At 42.1% G+C, this 19,026-nt stretch overlaps 1 protein-coding gene across 1 annotated transcript in view; it reads left to right on the forward strand.

The window, feature by feature from the left end:
- Positions 1-375: 375 nt before the first annotated feature.
- MLLT1 (MLLT1 super elongation complex subunit) overlaps positions 376-19,026 on the forward strand; it is a 30,159-nt gene continuing 11,508 nt past the window's right edge. The window contains exons 1-5 of the mRNA XM_032203522.1: positions 376-500; positions 3,675-3,855; positions 6,919-7,001; positions 15,509-15,652; positions 17,253-17,378. Of these exons, the coding sequence (XP_032059413.1) occupies positions 489-500; positions 3,675-3,855; positions 6,919-7,001; positions 15,509-15,652; positions 17,253-17,378 (546 nt within the window). The 5' untranslated portion in view covers positions 376-488. The remainder of the gene's footprint in view (positions 501-3,674; positions 3,856-6,918; positions 7,002-15,508; positions 15,653-17,252; positions 17,379-19,026) is intronic.

Below are 19,026 nucleotides of genomic sequence, written 5' to 3' on the forward strand. Positions count from 1 at the left end.
CCCGCTTGACCCATCGGGAGCCCCGCCCTTTTCCCCTCCCTCTCAGCATTCTGCCCGCCTTCCATTGGATGCTCCTTACGCCCGTCAAGAGGAGGCGGGGGAGTCCGAGAGCTCCCGGGCGGAAGCCCCGCCCAGAGGCGGGAAGCGGCGCTGCCGTTGGCGGAGGGCGGTGTCCGTCTGGCGGCGGCGGTTTCCGCTTCCGCGGGGCGGGCGGCGGGGTGGGGGGGGGGCGGGTGGTGGCGGCGGGGCTGGTGCCTGTGAGTGACACACAATGAGGCGGGCGGCGGGGCCGTGAGGGGCTGCGGCCGAGGAGGAGGAGGAGAGGAATCAGCAGCGAGGCTGTGGGGAGGGGAGGGGAGGGGGGGTGGGGGGAGAAGACGAAGGAAAAAAAAGGGGGGGGATCCGAGGGCCCCCCCCGCAGACCGGCAGCCGAACCGCCGCGGCGGGCAGCGAGCGAGCGAGCGGGGCCCGCAGCGCTGCGCCCAGCCATGGACAATCAGGTGAGGGGGGCGGCGGGGCCGTGCTGCTTGGGGGGGGGAAAGGGGGGGGTCCTGGGCGCCTCCCCCACCAACAGACACACAGGGGGATGGGACCCCAGCACAGGGAGAGGAGGGGGCTGAATCGCCCCTGCAGGAGCTGGCAGCATCGTGCCCTTCCCCCTTTTCGGATAGCCCCCCTCCCCCCCTTTTCGGGTAAGCCCCCCCCTTTTTCGTCCCCTCCCCCCTATTTCGGGCATCCTCCCCTCTTTCTCCCCCCCCTCCCTTTTTGTCCCCCCACCTTTAGGGCACCTCCCCCTTTCCTTGCGTCCTCCCCCCATTCCGCCCCCCCCCCCTCCCTTTTCGGGACCCCCCCCCCCATTTCGGGCAGCCTCCCCCTCCCTTTGCCTCACCCCCTTCCACTCTTTTTTTTTTTTTTTTTTTTTGGGGGGGGGTGGGGGGTTGCTGAGCCCTCGCCCCTTCATGGGTGGCCGCGCTGCAGCCTCACCCCGGCGGGGGGTGGCCCCGCGCTTCCCGCACGTTCCTGCCCCGGGTTCCTTCCCGGGGGGGTGGTGGCGGCGGGCAGCCCCCGGCAGCGCCGCTGCGGTGCCTCAGCAAGAGGAGGAGGAATGCTGGAAGTTCACCTGGGCTCGCCACGGCAGGCTGGTGCAGGCCTTTTGTGTGCGAAGCTGGCGTGCGGGCTGCTAGTAGGTCACCCCCGGGCTGGCGAGGTAAGGCCCGCTATCCCGTGAATAATAACCCGAAGGAGACCGAATGGAGACTGGTCATGGCTTTCAGGCAATTAGCGCATCAAACAAATACCAGAGCGCGCTACAGAGCGTTTATTAAGTTGAAAAGCAGCCTCCTTTGTATTATTACAAATCGTTTGACTAGGATCCTGGTTTCCCTTTGTTGAGAGACATGCTTGAGGGAAAGAAAAAGAAACACTCCATTTTCAGTGGAGCAACTTCAGATGTTTGTTATGTTGGGAGATCTTATTTTCAAATGTGTTTCAACTTCTGGCTTAATTCGTAGAGATTGTTAATTGGACCGATATGTGAGAAGTATAGCAAGTACAACTTTCACTCTCAGCTAAACAGTTCTTTTTTTTTTTTTTTTTTTTTTTAATGTTTAATTTTGTTCTCTTCCACATAGTCCCATCTGTTTCTCAGCTAAAATTTCTCAGCCGTTTCAACTAGAAAGGCAAATTCTGTAGAGTGACAGCCATTTGCACTTCTCCGGAGAGGGCTAGTAACTGGCAACAGTAGCAAAATTTAAAGGGTAATGATGTAATTGATAACGTGAGGCTGCAGAACAGACTGGATCAGTTGATGCAAATGCCTACCTGAGCAGTGGGATATTCCCAAAAAAAGCGTGCCCATGAGCACCCTCCAAGGTGAGCCCAGACTGCTGGCAGACTGTCTCTGCACTTACACCCTGGGAAAGATTGTGGCACTTTGAGCCAAACACCTTGCCTTTTTCTTAGTCCGTAACGTGGTATGGAAGAACAGGCGGCCATGCAGCGTTGGTTTTAGTGCAGGAGTGAGATGGAGCCAGTGTAGATGAACCCTAACGCACAAAAGAGGGAAAATGGCCTGCCACGAGGACTTGCAGAGGAAGGAAATCTAAAGGAATGTTTCACTAAAACAGGTGAAGCAATTGATTAGATGAGTTTGTCCCTAAGTGTTAGTGTTGATGTGTTGGACGGTGGCTGGGGCTATTTTACTGTAAAGATAATTGCTTGAAAGGCCGTGCTAAGGTTTATAGTTGAAATTAGCACTGGACTATAATTTGGGAGATCAGGCTTTGATGCCTGGTACTCTGTGATCCTTCTACCAAGAAAAAAGCATACAGCGATTAAGTGACTTGAGCTTTTTCAGAAAGTATTAACCATACTCTGAAAATCATACTCTGATAAAATGTCAGGCTGGACATGGAAAATGGTTTTTGAGCATTAATCATGGTTGTGTTTTCTCTTGCAGTTTCTCAGTGAGGAAATAAGGGTAATACTTTTCCTAAGCATTTGGCTGGAGCTTGGGAAGCTTTCGGTTTTTATTCATTGTTTAACGTCATGCCCTCAGGTTGGGTCTGTGTCCACTTGTGTTACGGATAATGACAAATAATGTTGCCTCTCCTAATTGGGAACTGCCAGAAAGAACAAGGCATTATTTTCAAGTCTGAGGTGAAGAAGGATGTAAGGATTAAAAACCAGCCCTCTCCGCTCCCCCATTTTTAATAAACTTCCAGTTACTGAAGCTGAATTTGGTTGTTTAGTTTGAGATGGCTGTGCTGCTGGTCTAGTTTGTATAATGTGTGTGCACAAAATTAACCCAGTAAGGAGTCAGATACGTTAGGTGTGATTCCATCATCTAGAAATCGTGCCCTAAGATTTGTTTGCTGTAACTTGTGTCTGAATCTTACTTGCTTTTTCCTCTGTTACATCTTTTTAATTCATTTGCTTTTTTCTGACTGTGAAGTCACCAAAAATGTGTGCATAATCACAATTTAATTTAATCTGTTTTTTAAGACATTTAATAGGATTTAAAAAAACAAAACAAAATTCTTAGACACTGAATACACCTTTCCTGCTTCTGTTCTTCTCTGATTAGAGTACGATTTGAGCATGCAAATCAGAATTAGGTCATTTTAGTATCGGATATTGTGCAGACATAATATACATTGACTTTGTGAAAGTGTGTTAATAAAATGTATTTAGAAGAATGAAGGATTGTAGCTGTGTTCTACTGAATTACACATTCCTGACAATATCAAAAGCCACCAATTTGTGACTTGATTTTTCCTGTTTTAAGATTAGTTTTCTGTTAGCACTGTGAATTCTGTAAGCTGCGAACATCAAGTTCTCTCTCTGACACTTTCTAGGAATAAAAATTCTGCAATTAGACTTTGCCGACAATGTATTTGATAAATGAGGTAGATAAACCTATTCCTCTTCTACAGCTGCTTTCTCTGCAGTGTTAATATTAGGGGATAAATAGGTATGAAGTGGTGCTAGGAACTATTTTTGGTACCTTTTCTGGTTGCCAACACCAGTCTTCAGAATGAGACTAATCTCTTGGTGGAGGTTGTTGTATTCTTCCCCTGTGCTTATCTAGTGTCTTCTCTCTGTGGGGCTCAGCATTAGCCATCCCACATAATCTGTTCCATTTTGCTTATGGTCTTACCTCTGTCCTCAAACAGTGCACGGTTCAAGTCAAATTGGAGCTGGGGCACAGAGCCCAACTGCGGAAAAAGCCCACCACCGAAGGGTTCACTCATGACTGGATGGTGTTTGTCCGTGGCCCGGAGCAGTGTGACATCCAGCACTTTGTGGAAAGGGTGGTCTTCCGCCTACATGAGAGCTTCCCAAAACCCAAGCGAGGTGAGTCAAGGTTTGAAGATGGGTTATTGGGTCTTCTGTGTGAAACAGCACTGTGCAGTGTGGGTTGTCTTGTTCCATCAGGTTTTTGTAAAATCTCCTCTTGAAGAACAAAATGTACATTGCGTGCATTTGTCTTAACCTTTCCATCTTTGTTTGAGGAAGGGCAGGGAGAACGGGACCTTTCTTCTGATGAAAGGCTTGGAGGTGAGATGCTTTCTCTTCTGTAAGCATTAGTATATGCAGGTCCTCCAGACAGTGACAGGTGATTCATGGTATAAAAGACGAAGGGGGAGTGGTTTGTTAATACTGGCCAACAAAAGCTGGAAGAATACAATGGATGAGTGGCCTTCCTACAGGGCTAGTGTATTTACAGGGCTAGTGTATTAGAAGTAAGTAAACTTCTGCATCGGTCCCTAAGTAGCTGTGAGGTTTTCTGCAGGGTTCCGGCATGGGTATTTAAGGCAATGGAATTCACTGCAGCCAAAGGGGGGTCTCTGCCTCAGGACACTCCAGCTGCACGGGTGTGTGTGCACACTTTGTGCCCAGGGGAGGGCAACAAAGATGGTGAAGTGTCTGGAGGGGAAGATGTGTGAGGGGTAGCTGATGTCCCTTGGTTTGTTCAGCCCAAGGAAGAGGAGGCTGAGGGGAGGCCTCACGACAGACTGCAGCTTTCTCACGAGGGGAGTGGAGGAGTAGGCACTGAGCTCTGCTCTCTGGGGACAGTGACAGGACCCGAGGGAACGGCATGGAGCTGGGACGGGGGGGGGGTCAGGCTGGGTGTTAGGAAAAGGTTCTGCACCCAGAGGGTGGTTGGGCATTGGGACAGGCTGTCCAGGGCAGTGGGCATAGCACTGGGCTGTCAGAATTCAAGAAGCGTTTGGATACCTCTTGCAGACATGGTCTGATTTTGGGGTGGTCCTGTGTAGAGCCAGGAGTTGGACTTGATGAACCTTGGGGGTCCCTTCCAACTCAGGACGTTCTGTAATGTATTTGTGGTAAGTGCTGTGCAATCAGCAAGGCTGGGGGGCTGATCCAGCTGGGGAGAACATCAGAATTTTAATGTCTTTGTGCTGGATCAATTCTTTGCTCTTCCTGACTGTGCAGCACCGTGAACCTTATTGTTTGCTTGGGGCGGCTGGAACGTGTGGTTGAGGTGGAGGAGCAGGAATTGCCCTTCTTGGCAGCAGCAGGGACTTAAATCTATTTAAGATTGTGTTAACTGCATCTGCAGTGTTGTTACGTAGTGTTACCAGGAGTGCTGACTGCCTAGGAGTACCACTATAAATTACTTGGGAATGGGCGTTCTCTGAAGTACTTTTTTGGAAGACTGCTGGTTATGCAGGATGTCTTAGCACTACTTACTGTGTTGGTTATTTGTGAGTGTCCACGGTGGAAAACACCTGAGTGGTATTCAGCTCACAAGGATGTGAATCTGGTGTGGATGTTAATATCTTCTTCAAACTGATGCTGTAAAACTGATGTATGATAAGGCAGTGCCGTACTGAACTGGAAGCTTTCCTAGATTTTAAATGCTTTCTTAAGCTTTCTTATAAAGCTAGTATGCTTTTGACCAAATGGTGGATTGTACATAAATTGTGGGGCATATGCATACTATTTCTAGATCTGTTTGAAGGGCTTCTTCAAATGATTCTCTCTTACTTGAAGCAAAATCTACTGGTAGGCTTGTGCTGCTGGCTGGTTGCTTGTATAGTAATTTGAATTTGTTAGAAAAGGGCAGCAAAGGAACAAAGACTGCTTGGCAAATAAACTTAAGATTCCTGGTGCCATATTGGCACAGTTCTTGGGTTTTGTGCTTCCCCCCCCCCGACTGTAGGGAGTTTATATGAAATTCAAATTAAAGCAAGTCTAGGGATTTTGATTATTTTCAGATCCACTCTTTTTTTCACAGTTGAATTTTCAGTGTGGCTTACTAGAACCTGTATGATGATAAAAGTGCTTAGAGCCAGGGTTAATATTAAAGAAAAATTAAGAGAACATTAACATTAAAGAAAAAGAATTTGTGTTTTTTAGGTTTAAGGTACTGTTTCTTAATCATATTGATTACTTGGAATTTTTTTGAGAAAGTAAAAACACTTGCACTGAATTCCCCTAACTGATTTATTGACTTCATTTACATACATTGTAGCACATGAATTGTATGCAAGTGCATCCGGTTCCTGAGAGGGAGAATATCTGTGCCGGTCTCGTGTTTCTCCTGGCAGCTGTTCTGTATATCTGTGCCACGGCCAAATGCTCCGAGAATCCTTTGAGCTGGCTATCACGGTGCTGAAACACAGTGATAGAGGACAGGAAGGATTCAGTAACACACCGATACAACAGGTAGTAGAACAGGAGGAACTGGGACAGGAAGCACATAGGTTAATTTCTTAGAAGTGATTAACTTTTGCAGTCGACATATCTGCAGCAGGCAGCACTGTGACCCTAGCGGCAAAGTGTTTCACCGTTCTCCGTTTACTTACATGTGAAGCAAATAGCTGCCTTTCCTTGCCCTTCAGGTTTGTTATGAGGTTTGGGTGAAGCAGCATATAGTATGGGTATTATGTAATTATGAAGATTAAGCATTGCAGGAGAACTTTTCAAGGGGGAAAAAAAAAACATGTGCTTGCACATTGTGGGGTTTTGATGAATAAACGTTGGCATCAAAGTCAGTTTTACCTCTGTACGCTGTGCAAGTTCTCCCCTTTTGAGTTCTTGCGTTTTTTTGCAAGACAGCTTTAACTGGCATTGTTGTGGAACAGCACAGAACTCTAATTGTATCACCACAAAAAGGAGAGGGGGAAGAATCTCACAGAGACTCTGGCACAGAGTGTGTTTTATGTTTCCTTTCTATGGGAGGAGCTAAGAACAGATTTTCGTTTTCCTAACTAAGTCCATGACCACCATCTTGTTTTGCTTTTTTTTTTTTTTTTTTTTCCTCATAAAGGTCAATGCTTTAAATGAGTCTTGAGTTGTCGGAGACACACTTCTTATCTTGCAACTCATTTTCAGCTCAGGTTAAATTGCATTATATTCAAAATTAACATTTGTATATTCTCTTTTCAGTGTGCAAGGAGCCCCCATACAAAGTGGAGGAGTCTGGCTACGCAGGGTTCATTATGCCTATTGAAGTGTACTTCAAAAATAAGGTAGAATCTGATTTCTGGTCTTCTAATTGTTTTGAGATGTGCCAGAGACTGAAACTGCCTGACAGAAAGACTCTAAATTATGTGACTGTTTTATGTGTGTGTTTTTTATTACTCTAATAAATAGAATTTAACTGGGAGTTGGAAGCTCTTGCCAGACTTCAAAAGAAAGCTTTTGGCAGAAATGGAATTGTATAGAAAGGTAATACCAGGACAACGCAATGGTCCTAGAGATTCTGAACAGAGATTGTACCACTTGTGGCAAGCTTCTCCAGCATAGATAACAGTAAAACAGTTTAAAGTGTTTCATGCAAATATGGAAGTAAATCAATGTAAAACGCTGATTTTATAAACACTTTTAAATGTTGTTGACTGGCAATATATTTAAAACTGGATTTTTTTTCTTTGCAATTTTTATTAAAATAACTGTACAGGTATAAAACTTATTGGCCCAAGACAACGATTTGCATATAGAGAAGAGTTATTTACAGCTCTGTTAAAAATATTGTTGTCCTGCTTCAGTACTCTTCCAAAAAAAAAGAAAACATTAAATATTTTAAATCTTATGATGTATTGCCAACACATGTTTGAAAGTTAAAATTTGGGATTTATTACTTGCTTTAAGTCTTACCACAGAGGTCACACGCTACATGACTTGAAGAAGGTTATGAAAACAGGGATTTGGCCACTTGCATTTGTATTAACTCAGTTTCAGTTAAATTGTTTTGTTAAGCATAGATACTTTATCTTTCTGGTTTTGATTACTACATTCCAAAAAAACAAAAACGACAACAAAAAAAAAACCTGTTCTGGTTATTATTCCTGCAAGGGAATCTCGATAAACTAAAATGTGAATATTAAGCCACCTTCCAGTGGCTTAATGTACTCCCATCCCCTCAACCCTCTAGAACAAGCCCTGGGTTATGCATACAGCAGATATTTATAATAATTCTATTTAGCTTCAGTATCTTTCCCAGTGTTACTCCTGCAGATGTTTCTATTATTTTCTTCTTGCCCTAATCTAGCACAGTACACTCTCTGGTGGTGTTATTTGTGAATAATCAAGAGGGTTTTTTTTAGTCTACTATGTTGCTTTTGCCCCACTTCGAGTCTGAGTTTGTAACAAGCTAAATGATGAGACTGAGCACCTACTACAAGAATCTTTTGCCTGCTACTTTCTTTTGGGTGGGTGGGGTAAGCCAAAAGGATGTGAAGAGAAATGGCAGTTAAAGGCATGGAAGGGGATGGAAGTTTTTGATAGAAGCAGCTTTTCTGGCAAGTACTGAAAACTGACGTGAATAAAAAAAAAAAAAAAAAAAAAGCAAAAACAACAACAACAACAAAACCCACAGCAGAACAAGAAGAACAAAAACACATCTTGAAAGCTTAAAAGTAGTTTGTACATTGGCTCAATTCAGGTTCAAAAACTACCTTTCCATTCTTGACCAAAAACCATGAGCATTTCCGTGCTGTTTGCAGTGGGAACCTCTAATGATTGCGATGGGTGAGATATGCTTTGTTTCTACTCTTACCTTTTTCCCCTTCCTTTTTTCACCCAGCCTTTTCTCACACTTGCCCTTTTCCTGTGGGTCTCCCGTGGCTTTGCCTTTCACATGTCCTCAGATCCTTCTCTCTCATTTCTGCCTCTCCTGCATCTTCCTGTAGGTGCACTTGTTTGTATTGACTGTCTGCATTTGTGTGCTTTTTTCTCTCTGTTCCCTGTATTCATACACTCCTCATAGAATATGGAACTGGCAGCTTTTCTGAGTATAACTTGGTTTCACACATGCTGGGGTCATCACTTCTCATTGTTTCTATAAACACGTGATGGCATAGTTGTTCTTTCTAGCAATAGGGATATGGTGGCTTTTATAAATAAGGGAAATAGGTGGCCTCTGTTGTAGTGGAAACAATGGAAGCAGCAGTTAATTTGAGGGAAGGCAGTTTGCTTTTGGCATTTTGGTCTTCAGAAATGTGAAAAGTAGGTAGGAAAATAGTTTTAGTTGTAAATTTATCCTTGAAACTACAAATCTTTGCCCTATTTCTCACATGCAAGTATTGTGGAGAATTTATCTTCCGCTTTTAATTAATCAATCATCTAATTAATTTTGTCAGTAGTCCCAGTATTAGACAGGGGCAGGCAGTGGCTGAGGGAGAATGTGATAGCTTTGGTCTCCCAGCACATCGTTTGTCCAGAGAAATGTTTCTGGGTTCAGCCAGGAGGTTGAAATATGGAAGCTATACTGAAGTTACTTGAAGTTTGCTGTTACTTCTTTATAGTAATTTTTCCATCGCTATGTCAGCAAATGTTATATTCTCTGCCCATTTGGAAGTTAAGCTCAGTACTTGTAATTACTGGATGTTCAGAAGCTGCCCAATGTGAAGAATTGGTTTCATCCAACAGCTACTGCACAGTGCTGCTACTGACCTGAAATACAAAGAGTTGTGTGATTATTTTCATTGAGCGGGGTTGAAGGAAACTACGCGGTAAATACTGCTGCAAAGACTGGGATGAAGTAGGAATTAAAATGTTTGGGAAAGAGAAGGAGAAATGGCAAAGACTTGGAATACAGTTCATTTTCTCCTTCATTGAAGAAAGTGACATTAAAGCACCATATAAATAAGTACTTACTACTTAAAGGCCATATGTTCACTCTGATCTCTGTAAACCTGTTGATACTGGTGGGGATCAGCTGTTGTGTGGAGAGCATATATTGTTCTGAATTGATCACAGCATTTGGGACTTATCCTTGACTAAGTCTTTTCAAGTAGATATTATGGATTGGTTCTGGGATTAGATAGAAGATGCAGTGTTTTATCGGTGACCAGACAGGACGAGTCAGGTGGTTCTCACGGGCCATATGCTCCCTACATTCTAGCACGTTTTTGTTGATGAGTGAAGTGTGTCTTCTCAGCTGAAACAAGAGCTGTAAAGGTTTTGGGATTTGTTTATCGATGCACGTTTAGCTTTGTAAAGGTGAGAAGAAAAAGGATTTAAAAAGGGAATGAAGTAATCTTTGAAGGTTGATCTTTGTCATGGTTGGCTGAAACTTTTTTTCTGCAGTTTAAGCCGCCTTTCTTATCTGTTTCCTTTCACCATTCTAATTTGTTACTGGGATGATAAATAGTAATTGTCAGAGCCAGTGTACTCTTTGCTTTGGCTAAAGAAACAGGGGCATACTCACTGCTAAGAAACTTTTACTAAGATTGGATTAAGAATGTTTTTAGCGAACTTCATCAGGGATTTTCTTTAGGCAAGTTTGCATAAAATTGCCCATTAACTCTCCTCTGTGCTAGAATACTACTTTGCCTGTTAGGAGTAGGAGAGTCAGTGCTCTTGGCCCTGCTGGAGCTTTTTGATGCCTTTCTGTCAGACAGGGAAGTGTCAGCAGAGGATTAGAAAAGGTGCAAGAGCCTGTTCTCCTCCTGTACAAATATGGTTAGGCCTTGTTGATATGTGTTTGTCCTTTCTGTGCTGTATTTTAGTTCCTTATTAAGTAGGTGTTTTCTCAGTCTTGCCATCTGAATTGCAGAAAATACTTAAATATTGCTCTGAACCTTGAGTGTGTGTGTATTTGGCTCTTTTAGAGAGTCCCAGTTGCTTCTAGAGGCTGTCCAGTCTTCTATCTGCTCTGGTGTTGGTTGCCAGCTCGAGCCTCTGCAGCTCAACGTGGAAAATAAATGGCAGGACCGTAGCAGGTTAAATGTTATTTTTGAAAGCAGGGTTGACTAGTGATACTAGATCACTTGCGAATTTTTGGACTGAAATGTTAGTATGTTATTCCTATTTTTAAATCCGTGTGTTTCTTTGTGTAGTGAGGGCTGCTGTTAGTGGCTTCTGGTGCTTGAATCAATACAAGCTGGGTACAATAAACACGTTGCTGTTTTTCTGATACTCTTCTCCTTTTCTTTTCCCCACCCAATTTCAACGATCTTGAGATTTTTTTCACGGCGTTGTTGTCTCCAAATACATCTCTCATAGTAGTGTACATTCTAATCAGGAGGCTGTAGCATAGGCACGACTTTGGTACTCAGTCACTGTTACGTTTTTGCATCCTAATTAAATTAGGTCTTCTCTGTGCTTTCATGTTGTTCTAATGTAAGGCAGACTATTCTAATGCAATGTGGATGAGATGTGTTAAAGCCTGTTACAGACTACCTTCCCATTGCAGGATGCTTCCAACATTTACCTAATGGAATACATGTAACTTAGGGTTTTTTTAGTAGTGAAAAGGGAGGCACGTGAGGACGGCAGAGAAATCTGTTTCTTCCAGTTTCATTCAGAATAAAAACATGTATGCTTCCCCCATTCTGCAATATTCAGAGAAGTGCTATGTAAAATGCACGTAAAATATGGAAGGGAAAAATTACTTGATTCTGTTTTTCAGAGTAGGAGCTCAGTGGAGATGTTGTGTATGAGCTCAGATATGGCCAGACAAATGAGGATCAGGGCTGTGCCATCAGAAAGGTGTTAGCTGGTCCGGTTCTCCTGAGGAAGGCTGCCGAAGTGGCTGTATTTAGGCAAAGGGCTTGATTTTCTTCAAATCCCTGTGTTATGGGGGCAGGGTCTGTGCAGGTTTGAGGAAAAGAGGAGTCAATTTCGCCTGTTGCTGTTTGTGATTGCTGTAAGTTGTGGAAGGAGTAAAACTGGTCACTGTCAGCGCTTTGAGCGCAAGCATTTGTTTGCTACCATCTTTTAGGTCCATATCACCTTACGTACCAAACCTGAAGCACTTCCTTCTGTGCAGCTGAGTGATGCATCTTTTTAAATATTCCATCCTAAAATGATGGGTGTTATCAGTTCATCCATTCTTCCACCCGTCCTGGCGAAAGCACCCGTGCTGTGTCTGTAGCCAGTGTTTGGCACATCGACATGGCTCTTCCTGCGCTGGAGAGGTTGTAGTGCCTGGCAAGGAGGCATTGTCAAACCCAGCAGCCTTCCTAGCTGTGCCAGCATCATATCTTGGATTTGTAAGAGCTGGTAGATTATTGAATACTTGTATTTGAGCAGTGAGTACATTTTCTGATTTTCAAAGAAAGCAATTGGCTTCGAATGGGGGACAGTTCCAAAAAGCTGACCTCTTATCTTTTGTGAGGTTTTACAGGGCTTAATAAAATAAGGATGGCCTTGCCAGCAGAGCGCAAGGTAAGGCTGGGGACTTGCTTTAAAAATGTATATTGCTCTATTCACTTTTAAATGTCCTGCCCTAAAGTGGGAGGGAAGACTAGTCAGACGGGTTGTGCAGGCTGGGGGTTCATTTATACAGACGTTATGAACTGGATACAGATAAATGACTCTGTCAGGCTGGATCTGTGGCAAAAGGGAAGTCCTGTTAGATGTTATGGTTATTGAATAACCATGAGGCTGCTTCCTTGGTGTGCTAGATTTTTGTAGATAATTTTGTTTTATGGCTTTCTAAAAGTGATTTATGAGCTTTATGTGCACGCTACCAGTGAAATTCTTTTGATTTGTGTGAAGTGGCAAAGGGCACACCCTGCCTTAAAAACAGGACAAGGAAATTTTAACAAAAGACTTTGAAAAATTCCTGCTCTTACGAAAAGTGCCAAAAGAACTTTAACCCTTTACTTCAGAACTCGGAAGAAAACTAAAGCTGCTCCAGTATTCATAACCGCACCGGCAGTCAGTGCAGACAGGAAGCTGGAAAACAGTAAAAATAAAGGACAATGTGCTCAGGTTTGGAGATCGGCGCTGCAGCAGGCGGAATTCAGTGGATGGAGGGAAACTTACAGCGGCTGCAAATATGGCTGGGCCCTCACTCAGCACTACACGCTTCTCTTTTCTTCCCTTGCATCTGAGATTTAACGAGCAGATATGGACTGAGGTTCAGGGTGTCCTTACTCAGACATTCCATGCCAGGTTAACCATTTGACAAAAATGACCATTGAATTTTAATCTGAAAGGCAGTAGTATCTGCTAATTATAAATTCACGTCCTTTCTAAAGCCTTTCTTGGAAGTAAGGCTCTTTAGAAAAGCTTATGGTCTCAGAAGGCAGCGAAATATCCACAGTAACTATGTTTCTCCTCTTCTTAGTTTTACTTAACAACAAGGATTGAACATGAGAATGTAGAATTGTGTAAGGGTAAAAAGCTTGGCTCTCCTATTCAGATAATGCTCAAGCAGGAGCATAGAAAGTGTTGCTGCAGCAGGAAAACAAACTGCCTGGAGTATTTGTGGATCCCAGCATCTTACTCAAAAAGATTTTGAAGTGTGACACTGCAGATTGATTGTGGCATTCTGTTTAGAGTTAGAGGATGTGTGGGCCCAAGTCAATTGAGGGATATTTTCTTTGGCTTTCTTCTTTTTCTTTTTTTTTTTTCCTCCTCCACTCTTAATGGTTGTTTAAAGGGGAGAACCTTTGACGGAAGTCCGGATGGGTTAAGCTTTGGAGTGCCTTGACCTGTAATCATTAGCAGTCAGCGAAGGCAGTAAAGAATGTTTATTTGCAGCTTCTAGCTTTGAGACTTTTGTACTTCTAGGAGTGCTGTAATCTTAACTATTCACTTGGATGGGGGGCTTCTGATGTCCTGAGACGATACAAAGGATATTTTAATGATCATGGTACTTGGCTAGGGCTTGCTTCCCAGAAGGGTCGAGATCTCAGAGTTGGAGAAAGTCACATTTAAAAAGTGTCTTAATTTTGCAATAAGTGGAAATTCATCATAGAGGTCTGATATGTATTTGGGAAGTTCTCTGATACTTTAGAGCCTGTATAAAAAATGGAATACCTAAGACAAAAGGGGAATTAATCTTCTATTCCTATTGCTCTGAAAGCAAACAGGCAAATGACACAGTGGAGTTCTAATAATGTGCCATAACAGCCTTTGACTAAAGCCTGCTTTTGCTAATGTATCCAAGATCAATTCCATGTCGTAAACTAGGAACATGTTTTAGAAACAATTCTTAGGCAACATTTGAATTTCTAGTCATCCTTCATTTAAGTTTATTAGACTTTGAGGGACCCTCTACAGCTGCTGTTTTGACTCCAGTGTAAGCATGCACATGCAGAGCTCTCTAATGATTCAGTTAATGAGAACAGTCCTTGTAGCAAAGAAGAAAATGACAAGGCAATGTATTTGGCAAGTATATTTTCTTCTTCCCATTCATATGTTTTAGCAGACACTGAACACTTTCAAGTACAAGTGGATTCTTCAGGACTTTTCCAAGAGACATTCTGAAGACCCTTGTGTTGGTAGCATGCTCTTATTTGTTAATATGAGACTTCTCTATTGTATGTGGCTGCTTAGATGTCTGCCTTCCCCTGTTTGGAAAGTTAGGATGCAAGACCTTAACTCCCAGGTGGGCTTATGGTACTGATTTTGATGTAAACCAGGTGTGCTTACAACACTTTATTATTAGGAGTATAGCTGGTACAAGCAATGGCTTATTTAGTGATGCTGGCATCCCCCAAGCAAACAGCAGGAATTGGTGTGGTCTGAAGCTGTTTGACGCTTCAACCTATTTTCAGCAAATCTAATGGCTTGGGCTGGAAGCCTGCGGCATCTGTTCCCATACAACAATGCAACTACACCAGGAAATCGAGCTGATGGATATGAATTGTGGAAAAGACTGCTGTGCAGCTGCTTGATGTTGCGCATTGAATGAGGCATATGGGATGCATTCATGTAAACACTGAAGGTACTGTAACAGGGGAGTCTGTTTTGCCACTTTGGAGTTTTCATACTGAAATGCAGAATGCAAGAAAGCACTAGGAAATGGAGTGTCAATATTTTGCAATACAGAAATATTATGAAATACTTGCAATTTGGGGGCAGTGGTGGGAAGGAAGGGATTTCCAGTCTTCTGTACAGCAAATGCTTAGTGTTTGCTGTGCTTCTGCAGCAGGTGGAACAGAACCAGTGAGGCGCGAACGATCCCCAACATGCATACAAACTCTGGATTTCTTCAGTGAAAGCGTCCTTGGAAAGTTCAAAAGCTTAGGATATCTTCCCATTCAACTCCTGCAATATGCATATTGAAAAGGATTTTACAAAATGAGTCATCCTTTTATAATTGTGGTTAATCTTTTCTCAGTACCCACAGAGATCCTGTGAGTTCAGAAGTTGTCCTCCCTAAATAAAGGATTTTGTTTTTCATAACATTGATTAGTTCAGTTGCTTCCCAGAGAAGGTGAGATCTGAATTTTAGTGAAAGCAAAATAGTGGATAAAGATTGTGAATTTGCTTTCCAGGGATTATGTGAATGCTTTTAAACAGATAATTGTCAGTCAGTATTCTTCTCTGTGCATTTCTTTTGCAGTAAAAAGACATGCCTGAGTTTCTGGTGAGAGGTATGTTAACTGTGTGTGTTTTAGGGACAAATAGCTTATTTTCCAGCTTTGGAAAGCTCTTTGATCTCTTGATTAAAAACTGTGAATGCAACACTTATTTGATGGTTTATTTGGGATTCTCAGGAGCGACTCTCTGCATTCTCTGACTTAGGGTGCTTGCCAAACTTCTTCCTTTTTCCCAAAGTCTGTCTTGTTTTTAGGAGGAGCCGAAAAAGGTTTGTTTCACATATGACCTGTTTTTGAATTTGGAGGGAAATCCACCAGTGAACCACCTTCGTTGTGAGAAGCTGACTTTCAACAACCCGACGAAGGAATTCAGACGCAAACTTATTAGGGCTGGAGGGGTAAGTGCCAGAGGAACTGGAGATCTGAAGACTTTCTGTTAAAAATTGTGTGATTTAGGTTTGTTCTGAGGTTTCTTTTTACCTGCAACCAAGTAAGCTATAGTTTTCTATGTTCACTTAAAGACCTCTACCAGGTTTTATTTCTGGTTATGGAGCAGCACTAGAAGCAGAATGAATCATTTGTGATTGGTGGTACTTTATTTTCAATTTGAATATCACTTCTAACATCCAAGCAGTAAAGCCACTCTGGAAATGGAGGTCTATGGGTGTTAGATGATGTCCATCAGGCACTCAGTTATTGTTGACGTTCCTAGTGTCATGAGCTCTATCTGTGTAGAAAAGGGAGAGGCTTCCAGTGTATTCCTTACTAATCTTTGTCACAGGAAAGATCAGCAGATAGCATTTGTTGGTCAGTAAATGTCCTCTAAACCTGGGTTTGGATCCTTGTGGCCTAGCTAATTAAAAAGTAAGGAAAAGTGTTATAGAATTCAGAGTAAAAATGGGTGTGGGAGGAAAAAGCTGTATTCTTGAAGCCATGATAAGGTTATGGGTTACTACACATAGTTGTTGGATAAACTGTTACTTCTGGGAAATTAATACGCAGTGATAGACTAAAGAAATTATCCTTAAGTAACTACAAGATGTAGGTCAATTAGTAAGGGCCGTGTAGTGCATAAAGTTTTTAACCAGAGGTTGTCATGACTCTGAGACACCCCATATATAGTAATGCATAATTCTGTTTTCTTTAAGGACTTTATTCAAAATGGTCTTGACTGCTGGCAAAACTTTCTTCCGAAAAACATTTCTAACCTGAACAATTTATTAAAAAACAAACAAAAAAAAAACAGTGAAGTTTGTCAATAATAAATCTCAAGTGTAGTAAGTATTCCAAGCAGATTTGTCCAGATTTTCCTCAGAATGCCAGTGCTTTTCTGTGTTGGGTATGAAGAAGGTGGTGCTTATTTTCAGCCATAGGATGGCTGGAAAATCATTTACACTCTAGGATTTTAATATCTCATTATTGTGTTCCTTAAGTATTAAATTGTTTCAATGGTGAATCACATTTGGTGGAACTTTTCCATAGGGTTACTCTGACAGAATATACGGGAGGTAAGAAGGAAAGCTGTTTCATAGAAGTCAGCACTTCTTAAGATCTTGTCAAGGGAGATACCCAAGGTCTACTTTTTTCTTTTTTTTTTTTTTTTTCTCCTGAACAAGTGAAGTCTTGCTCATTCCTTCCAGATTTCCCTTGGTATCTGTTTGCAAAGTAAGAGCATTTGCAGCAGAACACGGGTTTTTGTCCAGAGCTCTGTTGCCTGCTTTTACTCAGAATATTGGAGGTCCCTTTAGGAAAGGTACTTAATGCTGCACATTCCTTTGAATTGTTGTGGTTTTCATGTTCAGTATTTCAGGAGTTGCCTTGAGACTGAGCATCTTAACTGGAATTGTCTAGACAATAATTTTTATGGCCTTTAAGGTGGGGAAAAAATAATCTAAAAGATGAATTAGTGTGTTAACTGGGCAAGTGACTTAGTATAATCATGTGTTAATAGTATGTTCACCTTTTCTCATACATAGTTTTTTCCCTCTCTGTTACTAGGTGATGGTAATGCCAGAAGGAGCAGAAACAGTTTCAAGGCCAAGTCCCGATTATCCTATGTTACCCACAATACCACTCTCTGCCTTCTCTGATCCTAAGAAGAACAAACCATCCCACGGGTCAAAGGTCAGTGTAACCTGCTTTTTCATCATTTTGAGGTGAAGAAGTCTCTTACAACTCTATGAATAAGAGCTTGTTCTGGCTACTTCTAATTCTGAAAACTTTGTCCTTCTACTCTGTAGTTCAGTCTTTAGGAAGTCTACATTGGCCTCCTTTCCTGTGCCATTTTTTCCTAAGTAAGACTGTCCATTTCCTAGTAAATACAAGGAGGTGGAGTCATCAGAGACAGAAATTGTCATCCTGTTTAAGCTTGAAATAAGAATTGTCAGGGTAAGAATTAGTTGTTCTTTTTTTTTTTTTTTTTCTTTTTAATCTTATTTTATACCAGAGTAATGCAGTGAAGACTGCTTTGGAAATATGTACCTAAATATGCACCCACAGTTCCAAACCAGCTGATGTTGTGGAACTTATAATGTTAACTGCATCAATAATTTACTTGCCCTCTAAATTTAGGAAGCATTTTCATGATTTGGTAAGCTTATCTACAAAGATCTTTTGAAAGAAAATTAAATGCCCAAGACTGAGAATTATTGGTGAACCGTATCTTCCTGCTGAACATGAAGATTTATCTGTATTAGCAGATAAAGTTGTATCGAGTCCTCTCTGATTGTTTTGACTTGTCCTTAATGCTGAAGATGAATTGTGTGGATCTTTCACTGTTATGTAAAGCTGTGCTCTAATTCCTGTGGGATTTCAGTTTCTTAGCAGCAAGGCTAAGTAGAGAGTCAGCACTTCCTCTGTCTTTAGGACTACTTGGCATAGTGGTGGAAAAAGCATAAAATATGCTGCATTTGGTCAAGCTAGTGATTTCAAGATTTGATGTTTGCCTCAGCAGTATCTAGTTCTTGAGACTTCAGAAGAAGCTTAAGTTTTCTTTTTTACTTGTGTAATAAAGCTACTTTTCTGTAATTTTACATAGGAGAAGCAATCCATGGGCAATGCGCTTTGAAGCAGATTACATATTCTTTATCAGTCTGAACAGTCACAAATATTAATAGCAATACATTTTATGGTGTAATACAATTCCAATACTCATTTTCTTCAAGGCTCTAAACACTTCAGGCACTTCAGTCATGTCTTCTGATGTTGACATGAAACGGAATAAGGATGCCATAACTATTAGTGGCTGATTTAATTTTGGTCAGGAATTAAGCATTAGAAAACAGAAGACAAAAGAGGAATAAAGGGCTCTGACACAAGCTCTGGTGAAAATTGCTGGTAGCTAAAGAGACAGTAAGTCACCTGCATCTCGTCCCCCAGATTGCCCTCAGAGGTGTGTGTGTGTTTGCATCTCAGCATGTCCAGTTCATACTCCAGTGTCTGCTGTTTAAATCTGTGATTAAAGTTGATGAAATGCCTGCAAGTATCAGAGGCTCTGGCTCTCTTGCAGTTGTGGGGGGATTGAGTATTTTTAAGTTGCCATGTAATTGACGTGGTGAGTTTAAAGTTAGGCTGTGACCATAGCTTGTATTTGCTGTGGATGTGTTTAATGTAAAAAGGATATCAAAGAAATTTGACTGTTTTTTCCTCAAACTTGGTGTGAAGTATGACTTTGTATAACAAACACTACATGAATGGGTTTCTTCTTATCTGGCTTCAGATGTTAACCCTGCAGATTTAATCTGAATTAAATACGTAGCCTCCCTTTATAAGC

This window comes from Aythya fuligula, chromosome 26 (genome assembly GCF_009819795.1).
Source record: "Aythya fuligula isolate bAytFul2 chromosome 26, bAytFul2.pri, whole genome shotgun sequence".
Taxonomy (NCBI): Eukaryota; Metazoa; Chordata; class Aves; order Anseriformes; family Anatidae; genus Aythya; species Aythya fuligula.